At 37.6% G+C, this 27,937-nt stretch overlaps 1 protein-coding gene across 1 annotated transcript in view; it reads right to left on the minus strand.

The window, feature by feature from the left end:
- Positions 1-2,280: 2,280 nt before the first annotated feature.
- Positions 2,281-27,937, minus strand: part of HOMER1 (homer scaffold protein 1) — an 87,013-nt gene continuing 61,356 nt past the window's right edge. Inside the window, exons 6-9 of the mRNA XM_088156794.1 lie at positions 25,111-25,267; positions 12,134-12,244; positions 10,422-10,502; positions 2,281-4,886 (exon numbers count right to left, since the gene is read on the minus strand). Coding sequence (XP_088012920.1) covers positions 4,698-4,886; positions 10,422-10,502; positions 12,134-12,244; positions 25,111-25,267 — 538 coding nt within the window. The 3' untranslated portion in view covers positions 2,281-4,697. The remainder of the gene's footprint in view (positions 4,887-10,421; positions 10,503-12,133; positions 12,245-25,110; positions 25,268-27,937) is intronic.

A 27,937-nucleotide genomic window follows, 5' to 3' on the forward strand; every position in this document is an offset into this window, starting at 1 on the left:
CCGATTTTATAGCTACACAAGGGTTCCACACTAGGGAATCTTTTTGAAATCTGTGTTTCCCCCACCCACCCCGAATTTAAAACACCTTTGATAATTACTTTCCTTCCAATGCCTTTATCTGAAAATACTAAGAATTGCCAGATATATTGTTGCATCTAAGCTCTGCTTATGCAAGACCCAACAATGAGGGGGAAAGTAGGTATATTGTGTTTCTTTGGTCCTATGATGAGCTGCCAGCAGTGCAGAAGCAGAACTGGCCACTACAGGTCCCTGAGAGGTTGTAGCGGGCAAGCTACGAGACCCCTTATGGTGTGAAAACCCACTTTTGTCTATAGCATCTACAGGTACTATGACATTTAGACTCACACCTGCTTTCTGGCTAGGCATGGCCAGAAGAGTGGACATGAGCTGAACTGACTCTGGGATCTAACACAAAACTCCACTCATTGTTCCAAAATGTTTAACAAAACGGGGAAAATTCATCCATCTTGTCTGAATTAAGTGGAGTAAAACGAGGAACTAAGGCTGCTAAGCAAAACCAGAGATTTCAAATAATATGTGTTATTCTGTGATATGGTCTCTGCTTAGCACTGTTCAGAGGTAGTGCACAAATGCAGCATTACTAAGAAAATGTAAACAAGACAATTTGAACATTGCTTAGCAGAGTCAGGTCCATTTTCTGAAAAAGAAACCCCAATGTATAGGCGTGCACTTAAACTGGCGTGCTCAGTTACCGAGACTGAACTATGCACATTGGGATGGAGTTTCTTGATGGTGTTTTTAAATTGTGTTCTGACATCCAGATCTAATCTCTCATTAGATCTATCTTTGGCCTTAAGATTTTTGCAATTAACCAAGTTAAGCGCTTTTACTGATATCTGCAGCTCTGCAGAGAATTAAGATCTGCAACAGTTTTCCATTCCTCTCTCCATGCAGTATTCCAAAAAATGGCTTTGATTTTGACATTTGAATGCAGTGTTCAGAGAGTGCTGTTCAGCAGCCACTTCAGTACAGAATATATAAAATGATAGAATGAAATGAAATTTAGCCTCTTATCGAAGGCAAACCTGAAGTTAATCCCCAACTGGTAGAAAAATGAGCAGAAATCAGAAGCCTTTCACAACTGACAACTAAAAAGACATATTGCAAAATACTAATCTTTAATTGATGCACTGTTAATTCTAAGTTTTTCTTTAAAGCAATTATCCTGGGAATGCCGCCGATAGCATTAAATGATACTTATTTGTGTAACAACTGGTTTAGCCCTTTATTTATTTATTTCTTTATTTATTTTTTACCTGAAAATTATTTTCTTAGAGATCTTATAACCACATTTATGCATTATCAGTTCATTTTGTTCTCCTCTTTCCTGGATATATTGCCCAGGAAAAGGAATTTCCAGTCTATAATGGACAGTTTAATTCACATGTTTTACTTTGTCTACATCGAAAAATGCAATTTCTGGATCATTGAGGCATACGGATTATTAACAACACACTCCAAAAACTAGCTATCTAGACGGGGATATACTTACAAAAATCTTTTATGTCAAAGTCAGGATTTCACAACATAACACATTAATGCAAAATCCAGTAGCACCTGAAAGATTAAGGTAGCTGCTGCTATCACTTGCACATACTTGAAAAAGATTTAAGGGGGAAAAAAAAAGAGTAATACATTCTCCAGAGAATAGCAAGTGTATTTCAAAATTTAAAAACTGTGGGTTTGATTTATTTTTTCTCTTTTTTTTTTTTTTTTTTTTTTTTCTGTATTTCTGTGAGGTTTATGGTAATTCTTTTCTTGGCTTTTTTTTTTCCAAGACTGTAGTTGCCATGTAACAAATTATACACAAAGTGACTGCTCTCCCCTTCAGTGCAAGTTCACGGTCATGTTTTCAGGCTATTGTACTGAACACTTATACTGCATATTCCCATAGTTTCATTAAAGATAGATACAATGTACAGTACTTGTCTCTGGGACAGTAACATTTCAAATGGGAAAACCTTTACTTTAAAACAGAAGTGAAGAGGCTACCGTAGGTATAGCCACCTAAGTATGAACTTTAGATCACAATTTCTAAACACTTGCCTACTGTACATAAGCATTAAAAATAATCTTAGACATAGGATTTTATTTATATGTGCACGTATGTCCACCTCATCCCATATTTATGTTTGGCAACTATTTGGGAATTCAAAGGTGCAGCCCTCAGTAATTGTATTCTTTAAAAAAAAAGAAATGAAGCTTATCTGTTCTATGAGAAAAAGAAATTCTCAAATATCAATTTCCAATTTTAAATTTAATTTCAATAGGAAAATATTAAAAATGTGCACATCTAAATTTTTCCATGTTCTGTATATACATATGTGTGTGTACTTATACATAGAAATGCTCATGTACCACACATATTCACAAAATTTAAGTGGAAATATTTCTGTCCACTATTTTCCCCACACATATGACATCATATCTTTAAAAATGTCAATAATAATATCATTAAAAATAATATTACATTTATTCCATCATTAAGTTTTTTTTATTCTTTCTTCATCCTTATTATGTCCACTGAGCATTAACAGGCCAAATTCTCCTTGCACTTCCACGGATGTTAGGCCAACGGAATGTTGGTGACATCACATCAAGGACACATCTGGTTTACAGCAGCACAAGTGACAGGAGAATCAGGCCCAAATATCCCCAGGAAAATTAAAAACTGGCTGTATCTGCTCATATGGACCTGATGAAGATATACACATCACTGTCTAAAATCCCCTGAATGATTAACATGTAGCTCACCACAAATTTTTCAACCAGTAGCACAATGAAACAAGCTCCCCCCACCCCTTTAATAAATGTGAGAAAATACCCTAAAAAATATGGAGAAAGCGTAAACATTGTGTATATTACATACCATATAATACATGACAGTTTTAGCATTTAACCTAAGCCACTTCCCTGACTAGTCAGGGGAGACCTGATGAATCACCAGTTAAGGGAAAAGGAAAAAGGTATTTTAGAAATAAAGCATGTCTTTCCAATATAAATAACAACCCGTGTGTATTATATGGTATATACACACAGTACATACATGAAAACAAACTTATCTTTTCTAGTTTTGAATATCAGTCTCTAAGTGAAGAAAACTGTGTTCTACAAATTTAATAAGCAGCTAGATTTCATGTTTAACATTCAAATTAATTTGGGGAGCAAACAAAGGTTCGTGCATCTTTCAACTCTGAGGTCTGACACTCATTCATACATTTTAAAAAAGCCCTCTTCAGCATTACAAGCAATTTATGGCAAGAATGCACTGTGATGCAAGACACATTACAATTGGCTTACCTTTCAAAGAGTTGGGTTCTTTAAAATAAATCTATTATATAAAGAAATGTGTGTTTGCCAAAAGTCTGTTAAAATTACATCAAAACAACTTTAAAACCTGCTCACTGAGAATAATTCAATTCAATGTCCTGTTTTTAAATACTTAGTTAACAGTTCAGAATATTGCCTGGTGTAGTTTTGATAAAGATGTGATATGAAGACCCATAAAAGAGTAAACATGTCTTCAGTTCAATTTGCTATGACAACAAAACTTCAAGAAACAGCCTTTTTGGCTAGACACGTTCAGTGCCACAAGCAATGCCTTGTGGTACCTCTGTGCCCTTAATGAATCTGTAACACAACAATGCTTACCATAAGCCAGTATTCACAGAATCTCTATTTCATGTCACATTCTGAAAAAGTCTCCTGCAGAACAGGTTAACAGCAAATTGAACATTCAATATAAGTATCAAGGCCAGAAAACAAACAACTGGCCATTCATTGTTATCTGTGAAGGTCAAATCTAAAATTTTAAATTTACATTTAAAATTCTTGGGGGGGGTTGGGCTTTTTTTTTTCCCAGTGGAACTCACCTTCTATCATTGGTTGGCTTCAAAACTTAGTTAAGTGGAAGATACTATCTCATTGTAATTGCATGGAATTAATATGAAAAACTAAACCTTATATTGGACAATATTGTAGAACACCAAAGTAAGCTCCATAAAGAAATATGGTATCTTCCAGTATATATGTATACCTATTAAAAAAATCAAAAAACCAACCAGCTAACCAACCCCAAAAAACAAAAAGGAAGAAGTTTATACAAGCAGTTATAGATTTGTTTCAATTAAAGATGCAACTCTCTCTCATTCCTGGCAAGAATAAATTTGTCTGGGCACTGTTTCTCCACAGTGCGACTTATCCTGAGAAATTATTAAGAACAACAAAATACAGGGCTGTCATCAGTAAGTTCTTGCACAAAACATAGCATTTAAATATCTTAAATAAAACAGCCAATAACCTATATTGTATCTGTCACAAAATGGGGTGTATCCTGGGACACTGCTAATTCTTCCATCATTGATAATTAGAAAAGGACTGCATTCAATTATTGTAATTATCTTTCAAGTTATCTGTGGCCAATAATGTAAAAGGAGGTAATTTGTAATTCAAGTTTTTTTGTTTGTTTGTTTTTCTTCAACTGGCTACAAGCTGAGTTCTAAATTTTACATTGAATTACAAGTCAAATTTAAAACAATCCCTCTCAGAGGAGTATTTTCTAATTTTGTGCAACTTTGATGCAGAGCCCAACACAGTCCTATGAAGAGAGACAGTGCTGCATCTTTAAGCTGATTGGCACTGAAATCCCATTTTCTTTAACTGCATTCTATTAGCTTGGCCAAGTTATCTCGTAATTCTGTTAGTTCAAATATTTTTCCATCAAGGATTTCTAAAAGTGTCTTCAAGTTATTGCGAAAAGCTTCTTGCTCATTCTGACTTTTCTCCAGACGTTGCTCTAGATCGGACAGCTGTCCTTCCAGGTCTTTGTTTCGAATTTCTACTTCCTTCAGAGAAAATACATAACATGTTATTGTATTGTCTGCAAACAGAAAGCAGTCTAACGTTCCTGTTGGTACTCATGTGCTATTTTTATCAAGTGCTTTTTAAAATAATTTGTAACCCTTTATAGTTCACCAAGTCAAAACCAGAACCTGAATTATTACTATGATTGCATATGTACTGCCATATCCTCCATTTTTCCATAATTATCTGAAGGACGGAAACTTTTGGAGAGGGACAAATTTTAGTCAGTGAACAAAAGATACACTTATGTATGTTATCACTTCTATCATTCAGAAATGTACTGCCTAATGAAAACATCTCAGAGTCATGTTCAAGTATGCCCTGATTTAAACTACGTGAATTGCTCAAGGGCATGTTTCTCCATCAGGAGTTCTCGTGCAAAAACCCATCCAGAAAGCTGCTTTAGAGACAGAGAATCACCACCTTATTCCCATCCCACATTACGGGCTTTGATTACAATTAAGACAGGAACATAACTGCCCAAGCAGATGTCAAGGTGACTGTAACAGATGTAAAGCAGGAGGTGCAAGCTGCACATGGTGCCTCGTTGCACAGCACCACCTGTGTTGGACACAGCCCAGGGGGTCTGACCCTGAGCAAGCTCAGCTCTCACTTACTAGGAGAAGCCCTTGGCATCAGCACCTGGGACTCCTCATAGCTCCAGCTTGCACCTGATGGGGGACGGTGCCAACTCCTCTGCCCTGTGCAGGCCAGGTGCCCTCTCTTCAATAAAATCCCAAATGAAACAGTCACCTGGGTCTGGAATAGCATAGTGTTCTTTGTTCCATTCATTGCACACCTCATAAATTCATGCCAAATTTTGTGATTTCAAAAACCACTTTCAAAGGCAGCACAGAGACAGTGTATTTAGTACACCATGCACCCTGTACAACCATCTCTGGAAAAGTGCACAGTGAGTTCATATTTATGTATGGTAACATGTTTTTCAACACCTCCTCCCTTTAGAGTGGCTTTGTGTCACACAGCTTCAACAGGCCTGCTCTGAGATTTCACTACAACTAGTCTTACAAATAGGAAGGGATATTTGGCAGCAGCCAATGATCGCAACATGAGCAACTCCTCTTTCAGCCCTCCAACTCTCTCACTGGTTTTGGTGTGATTCTTCTGTCTCCGTCAAGGCTAAGAAATATATTAATGTTTACATTGCCAAGATCTCAGCTAACTACAGAAAACAACCTGACCTATACAGAAAATATACTGGGTCAATTCAAGAGTTACAGGTATGTAATGGCAGCCCTGTGTCAAAGTCCATGACCTGAGAAAGGTATCCACTTGTGAGGAGTCTGATGGCAGCATCGATTGGGTGCTGTATCCCTGGCCAGAGGAGGGATGGGGTGACATGGCCAGTGCTCAGTTTCAGCTCCCCACCTCTGCAGCAGGGGGGAGTTCTGGTCACCCCAACAGTGGTGCAGGGGGAGAAGACAGAACATCAGGACCTTCACTGCCTCATAGCTGTGGCTGCTTGTGGAGCAAAGGGTTACCTCCCAGCCAAACTGAAGGTCTCCCTTACTTCTTGTTTGCAAATGGACAAGTAAAAAACTCTAGTTTTGGGCACCAGGCTTGAACAGCCAGCACATCTGAGAGCAGGAATTGAGAGAAGGAGAGCTCCTTATTGGTAGGATCAAGAGAACAATTAATCTGTTTAGCACTGAATAATTTAGTTGTCAAAGCACTAAAAGAAGCTAACTGGATAGAGCACTTGTAGAAATCATATAAATAAAATGCATACATGCTTATAGTAGTAGTAGTAGTGAATAGCTACCCCACTGCTGCTACAAATGAAGAAGACAAATGGTTATAACCCAGTCACTTCATGCAAGGGTTTTCCTTCATTGGGTCTAGTCCTTCCTTCCAAGCCAAGTACTTAAAAGTACTACCTGGTATAGTGACTGCACAGGTTCAAGACCCTCTAAGGGCCAAGTGATTACAGTACAGGACGTAAAAGTGACATTCAAGGTCCTCTCTGCTGTTTTTCAGCATTTGCCCATCCTGTCATTACTTCTCTTCTAGCCTTGTGTGCTCTAAGAAGTCTCCTTGACACTGCTCTTACATCAGAGATAATTAATTCCTGTAAGCAGGCAAGCCACTGATGATTTTGGGACAAATCTATAGATACTTACATGGTTTTACATTGTGATATCTGGCCCTGAATAGAGAATTCTGTTGGCCTGTATCTAACACTGAAGAACACCTTTCAAGCCCTTCTCAGACACTTTGAATGAAATATGCCAGAAGCTGTTGCTTTTAATTTCTGGAAAATGCTGCTTCTTAAACTTACATTTGACCCTTAAGCATATTTACCCTAAATTAGTATTAATGCTTTCTGCAATGTTGTTGCATTGTAAGTTCATGTCTAGCTCATGTGCAATTTCCTATTTCAAATCAGTCAGCCTCAAAACTTGCTTCTTGATTGGAAGAGGTGGATTACATGTAACGTAATCTATTCTCCTAGCCATACCATTTTCCTTTACTGGCAGCTGATCTCATCCAACAATAAATTGACTCTTTGATACATTCAGATGCTTTGCAGAATGTATTTTGCACTTTGTTTTTTTACCTTTGGTTTTTTCACCTTTGATTTTTTCAAGCTCTTCTTTCATCAGATATAATAATTTCTCGTATTGTTTTCTCTTAGAGACTAAATAAATCATTAGTAGTTATGTTTGTTGTTTGCACTATAACAGTATCTCACAGAATTCAGTGCAAGGATTGGAATAAAAATATTCAAACCACACACAACAGCTATATTTAGGAATCAGCCATATTAATGAAGATATTCTGACCTACTGTGAGAGTCACACTGATCATGACTCACTGATATGACTTCTCTACATTACTAATGGAATTAATAAAAAAGACCCCAATATTTAACCTTCACAGTGGTAACATACTGTTCTTCACTAGAGTTTCCCAATGATTGATATCTAATTAACTCCTGATACACGTGTATCAGAAATGCAATACACCTTGAAATATTAATTTCTTTGTATAGCATTTTTCATAGGGTTTTGAGCAAAATATTTCAAAGTTACATAATCCACTTGCAAAGTACAAGAGGGAAAAACAAAGCACAAGAACAAAGAGTGAGAGAAACAGATATAAGCCCTGGAGAGAATCACTCTCATAAACATAAAGAATGAGTCAGGTAAGTAAACATATATGAGACAGTGTGAAGCTATAGCAGACGATGTGACAGATGTAGGGTGAAGTGGCTCAGAGAATACCAGTACAATCAAAGCAGGACAATTACAGCAAAGCACACACCCAAGATCTTTTTCCTGGCACCAGGATCAGGGCAGTAATTAAGTTGATGCTTAATAAAGGCAGCTTTTAACTCAGATCCTAAATGATCCTTTAAGTTTACTTGAATAGAAGCAAACAGAACCATTTCCAGAAACAGATCACTTCAAATGTGACATACGGACATATATACAAAATATATCCATTTGGTGATTAAAGAATCACAGAATCATAAAATGGATTAGGTTAGAAGGGACCTTAAAACAACCCAAAAAAGGATTTTAACTCTTTGTCGTGGGCAGGAACTCTCTCCACTAGATAAGGTTGCTCAAAGCACCATCCAACCTAGCCTTGGACATTTCCAGGGATGGGGCACCCATAACTTTTATTTTGGGTTACTTGGAGTAGTGCCTCACCACTGTCACCATATAGAATTTCATCCTAGTATCTAATCTGAACCTACATTCTTTCAGTTTGAAGACATTACTCCTTGTCCTATCACTGCAGCTCTTGATGAAGATTCCCTCTCTGGCTCCCCTGTAGGCCACTTCCAGATGCTGTAAGGCTGTTATGAGGTCTCCATGAGGTCTCACCTTCTCTTCACCAGGCTGAACAGCCCCAACTTTTTCAGCCTATCTTCATAAAGGAGGTGCTCCAATCCTCTTATCAGCTTCATGGCCTCCTCTGGACTCCCTCCAGCAGGTCCATGTCCTTCCTGTGCCGGGAGCCCAGAGCTGGATGCAGCCCTGCAGGTGGGGTCTCAGCAGAGCAGAGGGGCAGAATCCCCTCCCTGCCCTGCTGCCCACACTGCTCTGGATGCAGCCCAGCACACGTTTGGCTCTCTGGGCTGTGAGCACACACTGCTGGTTAGTGTTGAATTTTCCATCTACCATCACCCCAAAGTCCTTCTCTGCAGGGCTGCTCTTAGTCACTTATACATAAATATACCAAAATGGAACTACTGACTTTATAAGATAAAATTTTAATAAAAATGTGTATTTTCTAATCTTTCATCTCTTACTAGTCTCATAATTCTGCTTGCTAAGGATAGCTAATTCCTGGCTCACTGTTATTTTTCATATGATCTTACAATGAAATTACTGCATTTTCTACTGCTAGAACAATTTCCAACTCTCATTATAGTGTCTCATTTTAGTCTCTAGCATAAATGCCTTTTCAGATGAAAACTTGTATTTTTAGCCTAAAGCCAGCAACAATTTTTGGTACAGGCAAGGTCAGGTGTACTCAAAACACTCTTCAAACACTGTTCAAAGTAATAACATACTTTGTACAAACAAGTTGACATAAGAATGGGGAAAAATGAATAAACTCATTTTGATCTTTAGTGGTTTATTGTGTAGGCTAAAATTCGATTCATAGAGGTTCCAGTTTATATAATGCGTTTCAAAGAATACTGCCTAGTGATTTTTAAGTTGTGGCTGTGATCGGTTGGGGCTTGCTTTCAGCATGCTAAGCCACAGAACAGAGAGGATCCCCTTTCAGCACCTTAGGGTTGGAGCTATTTAATGCCTGAGTTTCCAGTTCTTTCAAAACTCTGAAGGTTGAACCGAGAGTGTAATCCACCTAAACTTTTGGTCATTCCAGAGGCAAGTGTGACAAGGAATGTGCTGGCTGGTCAGCACAGAGACATACAGGCAAGAGGTCAGATGGAGCAAGAGAGGATATAATGAGAGAACATCAGTTCCAGCAGCCTCAGGTATCTGGCATTACACACAGGAAGAAACAACAGCTAAAAACCAAAAAAACACGTTTCCAAATAATTCCAAGAAAATGTAGAAAGAGTGTTTTTAAAACCTGTACTACTTAAGAGCACTTTAACCCTTACTTTCTCAGGGCATGTTTAAAAGCTGAACACAAACTCATCCCAGGCTGATGATACACAGACAGATAGTTTCAGTGGCATGCAAAAACTATGGGAAGACATTGCTGTGAAAATGAGGCCAGAACTGTCCAGGATATGTATCAATGAAGGATGTTTGCTAATCTGAGAGTACTTTGTGGACTCGTAAAAGCAATGTGGATCTGTTTCCTCAGACAAAAATAGCAATCTACAGCAGGTAGAAATTTTGATACAAATTCCTAAGGGTCATCCCAACCCAGCACTTTCAGGGCAGTCTAACTTACACATTCATCTGGCACATTCAGTGAATATAGCACAAGTTGCACATGTGAACTGCTCACTTGCCAATAATTTTTCCCTTTTCTCTAAATAAAGATGATGCACTATAGCTTACCTGTAACTTCTGGGTCAGAGAATCTCTCTGTGCCTGGAGCTCTCTGGCATTTTCAATTTCTTGTTTCAATCCTTCTATTTCCTAAGGGAGAAGAAACAACCTTGCTAGCAATGTGTTACCTGGCTTGGCCTCAGTGCTGGTAATCTGGCTGCTGCTTCCTCTTCTGAGAAAGTCATTGCAACAATACCAAAACTGGCAGTGGGCTACTGCCCATCAGAGAACATGAACTGCAAGCCCTGCTCCCAACGTTTCTGAATCACATTCCCAAAACAGCCACTCCATTGTGAATGAATAATAGATATAAACATTTTCTTTTGTAAAAGCACAAGTTTTCTTTGCACCCCAAAGAGACATGAAATAATTCTTGCCCAAAAAATTAAGGTCCCTTGTAATTAAAAAAAAACCCCAAACTTTAAATTCTATAAGAATCTACCCTTCTCCATGTTGTCAAGAAAAAAAATCCAATTTACAAATGTAAACTTCTTATTATGTCACCAGTAGCAAGGCTGAACATCAAAAAAAAGCTGCCTGTTTTGATTGATTTCTGTAAAAAGAGAATCTAAAAGAAATGGCATCCTTAATTTAGCAATTAGAAAATAATAAGGTACAAAAATAAGAAATATATATGAAATAATGAACAGAAGAGAAATCTATTCTTAGCTTACTTTCAGGAGAAAAGAATAGAAACAGTTAACAAAACTAAAAGGTATCAAACTTAAAACTATTAAGGGCTCTTGTCCAGATGGGCATACTCACCTCCTAGAACTCCTTTTGGCAAGATTTTTTTGGAGTCAATAGCTCAGCATAATTCAAAAGTGAATGGGCAACAAAATGGGAAACATTACCAAGCTGAGCCTAATCTATTAAGTAAAATGGAGTTTGGAAAAGGCTTTGTTCCATTTTGAGAGGATATTCTGTAATGACTGTGCCTCTCCTGCTTCCTCCTTGGAAACACCTCACAGCACTGAGGGAAGCTTGGCTAGACACACTGCCCCTCCAAGCACACATGCCAATGCCCACAGTTTCTTACACAGGGAAAATAATTTTTCCTATGCAGCTCCTTCCATCGCCTTTTTCCATGCATAAAGGAGTGATCCTTGATCCTTCTGTGGCACAGATATGCCTTCCTCTAGGACCCATGCCAATGTAGGTGTTACTGCAATTTATTTACTTGCTGCTGGTCCAGGCCAAGGCACAAGGCACAATAAATACCAAGTTTCAGGCTGGGGCTTGGCATGTGTTTAAGGAAATTGCTGATTTTAGGGACCATAAAGGTCAGCTCTATTAACAGAGCCTGAAAAATAGACTGGCTGGACAAAGGCATTGATCTATTACTTGTTTCAAACCCTATTCTCAAGAAAAAAAGACCGAATGCCAACAACAGTCCCTTTCTTAGGGAATCTAGACTGCATCAGTGTGGTGATTGTCATGCAGAAACCACTTATTACTTAATTTTGCAAACAGAAATGTTTGGTAAAAGCAAACAGGAAAACATGATACTTTTTTTGTTTCTATGCAGATAGCCAGGTATACATTGGACTGAGGTAATTATATAAATGAAAAATACTAACAATTTCAAAGAAGCTGAGGAAGAATTTACTTTGCAACATTTATAGAAAATAATTCAGTATGTAGCAGCCATCATAAGCTTAATATTGAAAGGTTTTAGAAATTATGCAATAGAAAAGCTCAAAATAAATGTCAGCAGATACCTCTTCTTTTTTCTTCAGTGTAGACTCTAATTCCTGTATTGTCTGGTTTAGTTCTGTTTTATGTGTGTGGACTGCATTGGCTTGACTGCTCACACACTCTAGCTCAGTCACCTGTGGAAATAAGTAGAAGAAACACATACAGAATTAATTTTAACATATTCAAGGTACTATTACTTCTTTGCATCAATAGCTGCCTTTGAAATACACCCTAACTTCTGGATTACTTTTGTTGATTAAAATGGTGAAAGTGTTCCTACAAATATTCCATATTATATTGTTATGTAAGTGGTTGCTATGAATTCCTGGAAACAAAAAAAGATCATTTGCTATAGGCTGAAAATAACACTAATTAAAACTTACACTAATTATTGTAAGTTTTAAGAAAGTTCTGAATTCCCACTTCAAACACAGTAATGGCTTGATGACTAAACACAGATCTGTCTGTCCAACTAACCTCCCCATCTGACACGTTTTTAATGTTCTACCACCTTACTAAGCCACAATGTTCACACACTTCCTAGAAAGCCAATTAACATTTCACAGCATCATTTTCTGACTCCGCATCAACAGAGTAATAGCAGACACTCAGCCACCGAAGCACAGCTGCCAGCTTCTAACTTTCCCTAGTAATGGAGCTAATCTCTCAGTCACAAAGGCAACAGTTAATACCACAATTTGGATTTGCTCAGTTCCCCTTTCATTAGCAGGCAGCCACCATGGTCCATATGCCCTTAGATTCCTGGCAGTGGTATGCACTTTTGTTTTATCTTATAATTAAAAGGATGCTAATATTCTCCCACTCACAGATAAACAGTTTCAAAACACAGGTTCTGCATGAAAGAAACAAAATCCATGCAGCTAGAGTCTTTGCAGAAAAGTCTCTGTTCATGTACGTCTCACATTACAGGTGAGAATACTAGAAGCTCTCACACCCCATGTCTGCCTGGAAGTGTGCACTAAAGCATTTCTGTTTAGTAACTAAAACCTAGTCACAGATTTTTCTCCAGAAGTTATGAGCCTGCCAATCCTAATATATAATTTTCAACAGAGCTGCACCACATACCTACAAATCTGGCCCAGAAACTCCTTTGAATAAAGTGCAAATTAATTCTGCAACAAAAACCTTTAACACTGAATTTAACATTCTTGGAGAGGTAGTCAGAGGGCAGACATTTTCCAAGACAATTTTATTTCTTAGGTAAAATAATATCTCAGGGAATCAAGGTTGCTGCTCTCCAGCACCCATGTCCCCCAGCTAATAATACTGTGATACCATTAATTTCAGACTCTGAACTATTTGTAGGCTCAAAAGGTAGATTACTGAATCTAGTCCAAGGGAAGTCAAGATGAAATACAAGGACATTAAAACAACTTTTCCTTTCTGAATCGCAGGCCACAAACCTCTCCTCTGCAATAACCATGATGAATCTAGGTTCTTCTGCTGGAAAGCTATTGGTTAGACCTTTTTGCATAAGGTTTATAATGGAGAGAACTGAGACTAGAACAAATTCTTGGCAGGGGTAATGGGACTGAGGGAGTGTGATATAACTTGGTAATGCAACATGCCCTGTCCACCCCAAAGAACTTTCTTATTTGCTGGTATTGTCTCAAAAGGAATACCAGTACTCATGACAAAAAGGAATAGTAATTTGCTTAGTTTTATATGCCATTGAGAATTACAACTGAAGTCTTAGATGATTTTCCCAATTACACATATACATCTGTATTTAGATTTTTATAATACTGTTACAGTGTTCACCACTGCAATTACACAAACAAGCATTAGAACACATCGATGAGGACAAACCTATGTCTGCACAATGTCTGACCTAGCATCTAAAGAGAGCAAGAATCAGAAGGCACAGAGCAATTTAGGCTGGAAAGGGACTGATGGTCATCTGGTCAAGGCCTCCTGCTCTAAACAGAGCCTCCTGCTCAAAAGAGGGCCAATTTTAAGGTCACATTTGCTTGCTCAGGGTCTTCAAGAATCCTTCACTATGAAACAGACAGTTCTGACATTGTGGGTTTATGAAGAGCTCTAGCTCTCTCCTAAGTTTTGCTAGAACTGTAAAACTTATTCACGCCATTCACCTTCAGCCCTTCTGATGTTCAATTTCTCAAAAATTTCCAAGCTTTCCTGCTGAGATGTTGAATAGTAACTTCCATGAAGACAATCCCTCTTTTAAAGCGGTTGCACTCAGCAAGACCCAGTGGCTGCTAGCGCAGAATGTTCACTTACACAAAACCTCAGCTGCAGAGACAAAAGTAAGCCCAGTCCCCAAACTACCTCTGTCCTAAAACCCCGTGCCTTGAAGCAAGCCTGCAAAGGTCTCTCATCCTGTGACTATGGAAGCACTTGGACTCCCACTGTTCTCCATATGGTTTCCTCTTGGCTGGTACATATAGAGAGGGTGTATGTATTGGTGCAAGCTTGGAATCCAAGGGGCTGATGAATTGCACTGTTGGATGAAATGTTACTATTCTAGGTTGCCTCTATTATTGCTGGTCAAAAACACCTCCTGCAGCACCCCTGCCAGGTGCACAGCTCATGTGGATACTTCCAAGTACACTCTGGTCCACACTAACTCAACACACAAATTGCTTAAGAAAACATAGATGATTATTCTTAAGCAGAACAGGCAGTGCTCCGACAAACCTTCTTGCCAACAGAGGCAACTGCTCTCAGAAAGACGATTAATTACCAGCACTAAAAGGGCTGTGATGTCTTACTCCAGTCCAGTTTTCTCTGGGCAAACATCCATCTCTTACTGATTATGCAAGAAAATAATGTTCAACTGTTTTGTTTACTGTTGATTGAAAACTCAGTAAGTTGGGAAGAAAAAGAACAAACTCAATTAAAAAACTGGGTTACTTTAATCATTTTTATTTCAATGCCCATTCCTACAGAGATCTGAAAAGATGTCAAATATCTTCATGTTTTTATCTTCTTGAAGTACCTATAAAGAAGAAAAACATATGACCCTTTCAAAAAGATCTGCAGAGTAAGATGGGCTGGAAAATTACGTGATATAAAGAATATGCAACTGAAAACAGAAGAAACAAAAGATAAAGCTCTAGGCAAAAAAATCTGGATAGCATTTACTTGTTCTGTTTCTCGTTTCAAATCGCATTTAATTTTCTCATGACAAGTGGTCCAAAAATCATTACAAGTAACTGTTTATGCATTATGCACAGAAGGGGGCATAGAAAGAAGTTAAAGTGCTTTAGTCTGACCCTCCCAAAGGCTATTATCAGGGACACCTCCTCATTCAATGTTTCAGGTCTAAAAGCAAGGCTCAATCAATCCTTCAAACCCTTGCACAGCAATATCGAGCAATGTACCTGTGATTACAGCTCATTTTGAATACAGAATTCAGACTGAAAGAACAGTCTTTGAACAGTAACTGACTGAATAAAGTCCTGCTATTGTGCTACCATAAGACTGCACTGACTTGCATATCTGAAAATGTTGATAACTCAGGCTTCGTATTTGAGACTGCAAAAGAAAAAAGGTACTGTTCTTAGCCTCTGTTTCGTTATTTTTAATTTATCATTCAGGTAAGGATTGTATGTAAGGAAAATATTCTGAAAAGGCTTTTTAGTGACTATTCAGTGTGCAAAGTCTTCTAGCACGTGGATAACATTATACTTAACTGCCTCCTTCAGTGTGAAATACATCAGCTGAAGTAGGACAGCAAGGCAACTTCTGGTAGAGCCTGGACCCTCATGGCAGAGGTCATTCTAGAGAATTTTATGGAAATTTTAGTCTAGGTCCAAGAACCTATAAATGCAGCAGGATTCCAGGAAGATGTCTTCACTACAGCAGGGAGCTAGCACACTGGGCTGCTGGGAAGACTGGAGGAGTGAGTCTTCAGGCCATATAACACAACAAGAAGTAACAGCCTTGGTGTGAGCTTAAGACAGTGTCTGCCCAAAGCTCCAGAAAACTGAAAAGACTCTCAAGAAAATCCTGACCACAGAAAATTACTCTGCAAGCGGAGACTTCAGGCAGACAGAAGCAAAGAAGTGGAATGACACAAATATTTTGAGTGGTGACCTGCCCCAAGCAATTATTGACTGAGTGATTCTGTGCTGTGTTTGCTTGAGCTGGATTAATTTTTTCAAACCACCTTCTTGACAAATTGTACAATTCATTACCAACAGATAATTAAACTCCTTTTTAACTACATACAGAAATTATTCCAACTTCTACAGAAAGGCAAAGCAAGACAAATTAGAATACAGAATCCATCTAGAACACAGAATCCGTCACACGACTGTAGAATAATTCAGCTTGGAGAAGACTGTTAAGATCATTGAGTTCAACAGTTAACCCAGCACTGCCAACTCCACCACTGAGCCAGATCTCCAAGTACCACATCTACACGTCTCTCAAATACCCCTAAGGATAGTGACTACACCACTCCCTGGGCAGACTGTTCCAGTGCTTGACAACCCTCTCTGTGAAGAATTTTTTCTACTAACTAACCTAAAACTGGTGCAACTTAAGACCATTTCCTCTGGTCTTCTTGCTTGTTATTTGGGTGAAGAGACCAACCCCCACCTACAGTCTCCTTTCAGGCAGTTGTAGAGAATGATAAAGTCTCTGAGTCTCCCCTTCTCCAAGCTAAACACCCCCAGCTCTCTCAGTTGCTCCTCACAGGACTTGTACTCCAGATGCTTCCCCAGCTCCTTTGCCCTTCTCTGGACTCATTCCAGCACCAGAACGAGCTTCCTGAAGTCAGGGGCCCAAAACTGGACACAGGATTTGAGCTGTGGCCTCAGCAGTGCCCAGGACAGGGGGACCACCCCTGCCCTGCTCCTGCTGGCCACACTATTGCTGATCCAGCCCAGGATGCCATTGGCCTTCTTGGCCACCTGGGCACACCCTGGCTCATGGTCAGTCACTGTCACCAGCACCCCCAGGTCCTTTCCAGCCACTCTGTCCTAGCCTGTGGCACTGCCTGGGGTTGTTGTGACCCAAGGGCAGGACCCAGCACTGGGTCTTGTTGAACCTCACACCATTGGCCTCAGCCATGATCCAGCCTGCCCAGATCCCTCTGCAGAGCCTCCCTGCCCTCCAGCAGATCAATAACCCACACAGCTTGGAGTCACCTGCAAACTGACTGAGGCTGCACTCCATGAGATCATCAGTGAAGATACCAAACAGAACTGGTCCCAGTTCTGAGCCCATTTCTGTTCTGCTGGGGAACAGCACCTGTGGCCACCAGCTGGATGTTACTCCACTCACCACCACTCTCTGGGCCCAGCCATCCAGACAGTTTTTTACCCATATTAGCAACATATATTCACTGTGGCTGTAGCCTATTTTATGTTCCTGACACTGCTAACTTGTTTCTACAATGTCTTTTTCTCCCTTTTATTTACTGGATGTAAATAGTAGATGGAATATCCAAGATATACTAGCCCAAGCTACAGTGCAGAACACACAGAGAGCTCACATGCAAGACTGAATTTAGGTATTAATTATGTATTTTTAACTGATTAAGTTACATCCCTAAAAGGATCGTAACTATGACTGTGACAGTATAGTTGCATCAATAATTGAAGACGAACTTCCCACAAAGAAAAAGGAGCCCTTTGCTTTCCATGAAGACAGAAACACTATTTCATGGGTGAGCAAAACTGTGGAAAACTGCATAAAGTTTCACATAATTTATATAGAGAAAACTTCTCACTTCTTAATAGTAGACAGTACTAAGAAGCACAACAGCATGCAACAATCTAATCATAAACATTATTCTAGTGTAGTTTTCAAGAATAAAAAATTCTGGAAAGATTTTTGGTGTTAAGAAATGTGAAAATGCAGAAAACAAAGAAAATTGCTTTTCAAGGAGGATTCTGAAGGAACATAAAACACACAATGGTATTATTCATATAAATCACTTCTGACAGGAAATTAATTATTGTAGCTTTCCGAGATTTACCCATAGATAAATTAATAACCTGGGGGAGAATGTTGTGCACTACCAGCAATTTATTACATTTTTTAACAGAGAAAACACTTTGAAGATTTTGCTGAAAAAACACATTTCTATCTGTGGGCAATGATGCCTTAAGCCATGGAAATACTGAAATGTTTTCCACAGTTACTCATTTCTGTACAGATGAAATAGGAATGACCTATCATCTTTTTGTGAAGAAAGCAGTGAAACTGTAGTAGGAATCTTTGAAAATATAGTAAGTTTACCAAAATTGATGATTTGACTTTCAGCCATGCATAATTATTCACAATTGATAAGGTATACTACATTTGAAGCACATTCCTTTCCCTACAATCTAATTAGCAAATACATTTTCCAGTAGCCTGGACAGTTCATGAAACATATGCAATGACAAACACTGTACAGACATCATACTTCAGTCCTGAGGATCTAAATCCAGTCCTTTTCTTATTCTCCTTCAGAGTTTTGGAATTATTGGATGTATTTAATTCTGCAAGCTTTAACTATGTAAACATCCTGTCACATGCCTCCACAAAGCATGTATTTTATAACTTGGAGATAAATGTATCTTAACACTTTTCTTAGGATTTTCTAGAAATAAGAAGGTGGGAATGAGAGAGCACTTCTGTGAAAAATTATTTTATTAGCCAGAGTAAGAGTAGCTTAATCCTTTATTGGGATTTTTTTTCCAAATTATTATCTTATATATGACACATTCAATGAAAGTGAACTCCCAAGGGAAAAAAAAAGAATCCTAACAAAACAGTGTTGGGCCCTAAATGCAAGTCTTCTCTAAGAACAAATTAAGGCAAACTGAAGAAGACCAAAAAGACTTCCATCCACCATAAACTTTTTAAAAAAGGAAAATTCACATTTTGTTTCGAGGAACATAACCTGATACAGCTGCTCTGTCTGAAAAGAGAATACCTTTTTAGTAAAGTGCAATTATCAACCAAGGGTTGAACCTTTGTAAATGCTAGGTGGATCATCTGTATGACGAATCATAGACACAAAGGGAGATTAAAATAACTGCTGGGTTTCAGAATTCTTCTCCTAAGTAATGCTCTAACAAAGGCTGACAACACATGCCGTTTCAAAAATAAAAAAGCACTTATGGTATCTGAAATGGATATTCTAGGGACAAAAATGTACATCTGAGGAAAAATCCCCAACATATTGTCTGAAATAAAATGCTTGTATTTGTTTCCTTTGATATCCACTAATGCCATGCAAAAAAGTGGTCATCTATTTTCATTGGAAACAAGAAGTACAAAGCTGCTATCTAACCACATGTTAATTACAGTATCTTAAGGAGAAGATTACACTTAGTTAACTTTTTTCCTTCAATCAATCAAACCTCATTTATTCAAAATTTATTCAAAGCTAAATTTGAATTGTTCTGTAGGAGGGACACAGTCTTGAAGGGAGAATAAGAGATAGGCATCACATAAAAAAGGTGAATTACCAATAATTTTTTGGATCATAACTCCATTCATAAATTTGTTGTTAGCATGGTTTCTGTCACCTTCCTTCATATTTCCATTCTTAAAGAATTTTTTCCTTGGGCATATAAGGCCAAACAATTCTCTACAGTAACAACAGAACTGCTTCTACAACAAGACTTCTCAGCAAATATGAAGTCCATGGTATGAGCTCCAATTCAGAAGACAACTTCATCACATCACATTTGCATGTTCAAAAGTTAGTTTTGGCTATTCAAATATTAATGCAGCTGATGGAAATTTGGAGGTGACTTCTAAAGCGTCTGCGAAGATTTTTTATAGATAATCTGAACAGATGGCTTATACAGCACTCCACACTTCTTGTGAACTTTCACAACTCCTTTTACAGACTGTTGTTTTCTTTAAATGACACAGAAGCTGTCCAATAAAATGACCATGGTTTTATTTTGGTATGTTTATGCAATTTTTTAATATCCATTTTAAAATTTCTTTCAACAGTAGGAGAATCGTGGTCCATTATTTGCCAGGTGGTTTTAATAACTACATAAGATATCTCACACTTATTTCATTCATTGAATGAAAGACCTAGAATACAATAGCCTAATTTTGTCTTATTTTCTGGGAAATTCTTGTAAAATAACAAGCTAGAATTCAAGAGTTTACCTCTCCGTTGTCTCATGAATACTCAGGAACTTGAACCCTTTCCTTCATCTCTTTTTATCTTAGGCTTCTTTTCCTGAAGATGAATGATCTTCAAGGACTGCAGCTGTTATTATTATGCACTGGTGTTATTACTTTGTGCTATTGCCCAGTGTCATAGTATAATTTACTTCAGCAGATAGCATGCATGAAAAAAATTCATCATTTTCATTTTTATCGTGGCAAAGACAGAACTTTGGGTTACTTTCCATAATTTATATCATCATTCAATCCTTTCCTCTTTGTGGTATCAGGATTAATGTTAGGGCCCATGCTATTCTATTCATCTGAAGTAACTTACTTCAATGTTTTTCTTTCTGTTTACTGAGCTATTCTAAACTCACGAATCCCTTTTGATGTCAAAAAGCTATGCAAGGTGTGTAGGAGTGCTCACCAGTCCCATTTAAGGGAAATTTTTTGTGGTTTCTGAGCAGATTAGAGAAGGCTGAGAGCTTCAAGTTAAGCTTCTGACTGGGTGGGAAAAATCCATACACCCATTTTTTGAAAAATAAACGGACAAAATAGCAAATACTGTGTTTCTGAATTAAGCTTACAATATGTGAGGAGAAAGCACAAAACTTTAATTTACTGTGAATGTTTCACTCATCCACACTGAATCTGTATTCTGTTTTATCTCAGCTCTAGGCATTATTAAGGCAGGGCACACATGGAAGAAGGAAGATAAAGGCCTAAGAGAAAGCAAACAAATGTAGTTTAACACATTTAAAAAAACTGAACTGATAATGATTAACTGTTATACTTACTCGGAGATGACAAAAAATTAAGTGAAATTATTTTTAAAATGCAATCAAAATCAAAGAAAGAGAAGCAACCTTAGTTTCCTTAAGAGTGGGACATTTACTCTTCATGATTTTGTCTCTACAAGATCTGCTAGAAAAAAAAGATGACCTATCTTAGACTGTGAGAGACTGAAATTGTCCATGGGTAAACACTGCTAAAATCATTGGAGGACTTTTGCCCACCAGAGCAAACTGCAAAGAAGCAGCTGTCCATCTATGACCACCAAAGCCCATCCCTCCCCAAATAATACACCTACTAACCTTAATTTGGATTGTGACTGGAACTTGAGATAAGATAAAGGAGGTGCTATTGTCCAATCAACCCAGGCCTGGGGAGAAAAATGTATCCACAAGCAATACTAGAAGAGAGACTGGAATACTAAAGTTTCAAACATTCAGGGGCCAACCTGCTGATGTGCAAAGGACCCACCCAGGTGCAGAGGGCTTCATGTGCCTGAAGGGGCTCATCTCTGCTGATGATTTTAATGGGCCATATTGGACTAAACTGCACTGCCATAACAGGCAGCTGCAACGACTTAGACCATCAAAGACCCCTGAAGTTTCTCCCGAGTCACAGTGAACCTGAACACTTAAAATTCATGAAATCTTTTGAGTTTTGTGGACTTTCCCCACCCCCGACGGACCAACATCTTCACTTCAAGCGGCAGACATCAAAGTTGTACCAAGTCTCGTTTCTGGATCCAACAAGGGGAATTGACTATAAATCTTTCTGTGTTTGCCCTTTTTACCTCTTTCTTTTCCTTAGACATTTCAAGTGCTATTTTTATACTTTTATATTGCTATGTAACTGCAGATAATGATGACTAAAATTGCTACATACCTGTCTTTCTTTCCAAACAAATGGTTCTAAAATTTTTCTAAAATAAACTGTGTATATATATATAGTTATATATGTGTGTATATATATATATATATATATATATAGTTATGTATGTGTGTGTATATCTATATACACACACACATTTGCTTACAGACACTGACTGTTCAGTGTGGTTTTGCTCTAATCTGCCCCAAGGGATTTATTAACAAGAATATGGGTTACCCTTGCCTTCTAGGGCAGGATGTAATATAGACTTCATTAATCTCAGGTGAGATTAATTCCAGTTTGGGGAACATTTTTTTGATCAACTGCAGCTACATGATTATATTGAAGAGATAAACTGCGCAGAAAGATAGCATAAGACAGGGACTAAACACTGCTTGCTGCCACATGTGCTCTAACCAACAGTCTCTAGATCTGCCATTTCAACAGCACATTTTTGATCTGTGTAAGAAAGAAGCATTTGACTTGCAGTTTCTTTTTTGAAGTGAGGTACTAATTAATCTTGAAAGATCAGTCTCCAGCACGCAGTTTAGAAGCGTTTTTGTATTGCACTGTACTGTATCGTAACAGATTGAGATCGATTTTTTTCAACATTATATGCATTTTTTTGCCTACAGAATTCAAATCATTGGGTTTGCCAAGTCTACATTTTTCTAAGAGAAAATCCAACAGAGGGCAGTACTCCCAATGAACTACCCTATCGTAATTTACTGGCATTCCTAGTGAGAGTTAGATACAGTGCTCCTATAGTCTTTGTGAGATACCAACAAGTCTTGATGTCACAGGTTACAGAACCATATTATAAAGGCACGTAAACAATGATAAAATAATACCCTGTTATGGATTTTGTGTTTCCTCAGAAACACGAATAAGTGCAGGAAATTTGTTGAGAAAAAGTTATGAAAAATCATCAGCTATTAATGAATGTAGCCTGAAAGACTCAATTACTACTGTTAAATGTAGTATCATATAAAAGTAAAATGAAATGCTAAAAACTCCTATATTCATTAATTTTATTTTCCAATAGCAGACTTTAAACAAGATTTGACCAAGAGTGGGAATAACACCAAAAAAAAGGGGATCTTTGCCTGTCTTGTCTGCTTGAGCCTCCCAAGGTAAACAGAGTTGCTGTTGTTGTGCATTACTTTTCTTTCTTAGATAAGGATTTTATTGTCTCAGCTTTGCAACATAAACTGCACATTTTTTTAGGAAGAATGCTACCTATTATGTCCACATTTTAGCCATGAGTTCTTCACTGTAAAGCCTATCTAGTATTCAAATTCACTTGAACATTCACATTGTAGTAACTTTAATACAAGGCTGTAATTTAAATAATTTTATCTACAGTGGCTGTTATCATCTATTCACAAACCTTGAGCACAGGCTACAACTCCCATTTTTCCAAATGAGAAGCTTAAATGAGATGACAGACAAAGTGGAAGTCTCCCTCTGTACAAATACACATGACAAGCTTCTGCTTGACTGGAACATTTCTGAAGCAAAATTTTGTCAGCAACTGCCAATATCTTGAACTGAAAGAAAAAACACTTTGCAAAAAGCACCAGTCTTAATTACATTTCATGTGCTTTGTCCAGTCAGCTATGGCACACACAGTTACAGTCTGTTGGAAGTTGTTGTTTTTCCCTATCAAATCCTTTGCCTGGGACTTCAGGAGTGTTGTCTGCAAGTCAGTCTAGGTGTAGGACATCCTCAATAATTTGCCATTTTCCTAGGTTTCTTAAACTGCAGGGTACTCTTGTTTCTCTTTCACACAGGTTAGTGGTAGCCCACTGGATTTCTCATACCTCAGATGAATACAGGATTATTCTCAGACTACCTAAACAGCCTCCAGTTAGACAAGTCCAGCATAGGACTGAAAGATGGATTTTGTAAGATTTGGTTCACTGTAATTATCATATCTTATTTCCTATAGGTGAGTACAGCATAGAAAACCAAATTGAGAGGCCTTCAGTATTCACCCTTCTTTTTCAACATATTCATGAAACCTGTTTTCATGCATAAAATTGTAATGGTTTAGTTTGCGGTTTTTGCACTTTTTCTTAAATATCACAGAATATAGAGTGGCCTGAGTTGGAATGAACTTTAAAGATTATCTCCTTCCAACCTCCCCTATCATGGGCAGGTACATCTTCCACTAGACCAGGTTGTTCAAAGCCCCATCCAACCTGGCCTTAGACACTTCCAGGGATGGGGCAGCCACAACTTCTCAGGGCAATCTGTTCCTGTGCCTCACCACCATCACAGTAAAGAATTTCTTCCTAATGTCTAATCTAAATCTACCACCTTTCAGTTTGAAGCAATTCCCCCTTGTCCTATCATTACATGCCCCTGTAAATACTATCACTCCAGTGCTATGAACACCTCCTTGATTTTTTCTAAGCAAACCTTTATAAACACAAGTGATAAAGCCTCATCAAATACATCTTTCCTTCACACATGTTAGTCGTGCCTTCACTTGGCAGATAAATGTGCCCTAAGCTATGACGAATTCATATAAAGATTGATAGACTATACAATATAGAGAGTTACATGTGAAAGAAGAAGCAAAATTAGATACTGAATACTTGTTTTCATAACTTAGACCTCAACCTTGCATGTTACATTCCTTCCTCAGACATTGTCCTTCCTTCCCCCATTATGACCTTCTGGTTTGCTGAATGACCTCTGTAAAACTTGCCATGAAGGCAACAGGACCCAGTCCCTTCTGTATGAAAATAGGTACAGATATCTACTTGCATATAGTGGCCTTGGTTTACAGTTGTGTTTGTGCTCTTTAGAGTCCTTCATGCACAAGGATGTCCATCTTTGTTATAGGAGGGCATTACAATAAGGTTTCTTGAACTTACAGATTTGATGCCAAGTTTCTGAGTGCTTAAATGCAGAAGGGACTGGACTTCAGCGCTACAGAGAATGTAATGAAACACATGTGATGGCATCAAATAAAGTTAAAGCTGACAAACCTGACATAAAATTTGATAACTTCTTGTGACAAAAACCAGAAAAAGAAGTCCTACAAAGCAAATAGTTTCCAGCTGGAGGAAATGCTTTTAAGGAAATAATTAAATTCTGTCTCAAAGATTAACCTGAAGCTGCAATAGTAAACTTGTTTTACTTGAAAATGAGTGAGTGAATACAGTCACTAGTACTTCCACCCCAAGGATTCTGGCCATTTGCCTTGACTTACTCGCTTATGAAGACGTTCTGCTTCCTCCTGATATGCGGCAAGTTGCTGTTTCCATTGTTTCACATTGGCAGTGGACTCCAGCAGGGCTGCTGTGAGCTTAGCGTTATTACCCTTGAGCGTGGCCAGTTCTGCCTCCCAATGCTTGCTGATTGTCGAACTGCACAGACAGAATGAGAATGGTCAGAACTCCCAAATCTCTTCCTTTATGCTTTTTAAATGTGTTAGATTTTTTCAAAAAATATCTAGCAAAAAGAGAATTACACAAAAAGTTAAAAAACTAACCAAATATGATATCTGTTTCGTACGTAATTAATATACCAAATAGGATAACTAAATGAGAATCCAAATGCTCAAATCATCAAAACTATAAATTAAGAAAATATAGGTAATACCATTATTGGAGAACAATATCTACCCTCCCAGTTCAACATGGTATATTTACAAAAATAAAATGCTAAAAATCATGAAATCCACATCGGCTTCCAAAAGCAACAGCATTCAATTCAAGAATATGTATATGATTAGTCACTCTTTTAATATATGCACATTTAATGGAAGTGCTTTTTAAATCCACTACTTTATTAAATGTGTTGTAGGAAAATATTTGTCATTGACTTGATTAAAGACAGCTAATTGTATGCTTTGGAAGTGCAGCTTTGTTGTCTTAATGTAAGTCTTCCATTCCTGAAATATACTTTCTTTATTAAATACCATATTTAATTTGTTTTTGCAAATTCAAAGACCTTGAATTTCATAATACTGTTAAAATGCTTTTCCTCACTAATATCAGCAAAGAGAGTAGACATCAAGTAGGATGGATATACTACTGCTTTACTTCGAAGTGGAAGCTGATGTTGAGGTTTACTGAAGTAGCCTCTACTTAATAGAGGGAAATTCCTGCTTACAATATAGTTGTTCTCCTAGCAAACACACGGCTTTAAATGTCACAGGTAATTAGTTTGCCATCATCTGCAGACAATACCTTTACACTCAGTATGCAAAGGAAAAGTATCTCAGACACATCAGGTGAATACATTATATGCATTATTTGCAAATAGCTCATTAATGTGCACTTGTATAATGCTAACAGCATGTGAGGTGCACACCTCCATGGACAGCACATACAGAAAAGAATAAATTTTGTTTAATTAGCTCACTATTAAAGGCATCAATGAAAACCAAAAATCTGTAACTCTGACCAAAATGATATTGTATGAAGAATTATTATAATGCAATTATATATTTAAATATAACTGTTAATATTATTAAATTAATTATAATTAATTACTATTTTGAATGTATGTTTATAGATTTATTTGAACTTAGCACACATGTATAATGAAATATTATGTCATAATTTTGTCCACTAAGTTTCCTTCTTCCACTTTCTCATATGCAAAGTCCATCCCATCAAAACATATTTCAAAATCATTATGACTCCTATAAATGCTCCTTAGGCATGCAAAATTAACCAAAAACTGCGGAACATTCATTACTTGTTGTACCATGTGTACTGTTTCACTAAAACTTTATATCTGATTCTTCCATGGTCCTGCATTTCTTTCCAAATAGTACTTTGTCTCCTTGAACAGGGATACAAGTTCCTCCAGAAGAGGAATACTCTCTTACATTTAATGATACAACTAATTACAAGTTCACCACTGGAAATTTTACATCTTAAAAGACTAAACTAAAATAGTAACGATCCTACTTCCTCAGGGAACAGAGACTCACATATAAAAGAAGATAAGCACGAATTTCTGTAACCATGTCCTCTAATCAGATTTGAGTTTCACTTACAGTAGCCCAGAATATCAACAAATTGTATTAAGAGAATGCTCAAAATATCTAGTTCATGAGTATATTCATACTTCCTTCTTGATGTTCTGATCTGACAAATATCCAATCCAGTAGTTTCATGTGAGTTCCATTTAGCAGTCCTGCAGGACTATTGGCAACTACTAGCTTCTAGCAAATTGTTTATATGTGACACTGATACTCTCTTACAAAATGTGCCTTACTACTCATCTTTGCCCTCAGAAGATATGTGCACACAAACTGATGTAACACAGCTGTATCTGAGGCAGTCAAAGACTGAGAACTGTTTGATCATTCCTTATCCTAAAGAAGTGAAAGGATTTTTGTAATCTAATAATGCTTATACTTACAATGATATCCTTCTAATCCACTAAGAACCCAGAAGTTGGACTCTCAGGCAGTGATGAGCAATAATGTGAGGGTGATTTGTGGTGTGTATCACTTTCACCTTTGCTTGGTGCCCCTACTACAGTGCCTCCCAAGAAAACAGCCAGGAGCTTTTAAGTTATTCCTTGTATAATGAAATGCCAGTATGAAATATGAAGTATGTATTTTCTATTACTGCTATGGTTACTGTAGTTCAAAAGCTGTAAAGTTTCTTTGATCTGATTATTTTTCAATTGGTTATTCTCAATAGGAATGCATCAGTACTATTTCTCAACTGCACTCTTTTTCCCTAGGAGATCTGCATATTGGGCAGGAATGTTTCTGTTGTAATACAGGTGTGACTTGTTTGTAGCATACACTGAGTTTTTTTCTACGAATAATTGTTACTGTATCTTCTACAGATTCTACTACTGTGCCATCAAACAGAAGCATATTACTTAAATTAGTCTAGTTTTGCATTTGATAATATACAAAGGCTTCCTAAGCCTTTAGACTTACCCTATTTCTTCTTAATGGATATCATACTGGGAAACACAGTCCCAAAGCTATGGATTTGTTTGCTTCATAAAATCATAATTTGATTAAAATAGCCCATAACCACTCCCAGCTGTTCTGTCTTTCT

The sequence above is a fragment of the Sturnus vulgaris genome, chromosome Z, assembly GCF_052056855.1.
Source record: "Sturnus vulgaris isolate bStuVul1 chromosome Z, bStuVul1.hap1, whole genome shotgun sequence".
NCBI lineage: Eukaryota > Metazoa > Chordata > Aves > Passeriformes > Sturnidae > Sturnus > Sturnus vulgaris.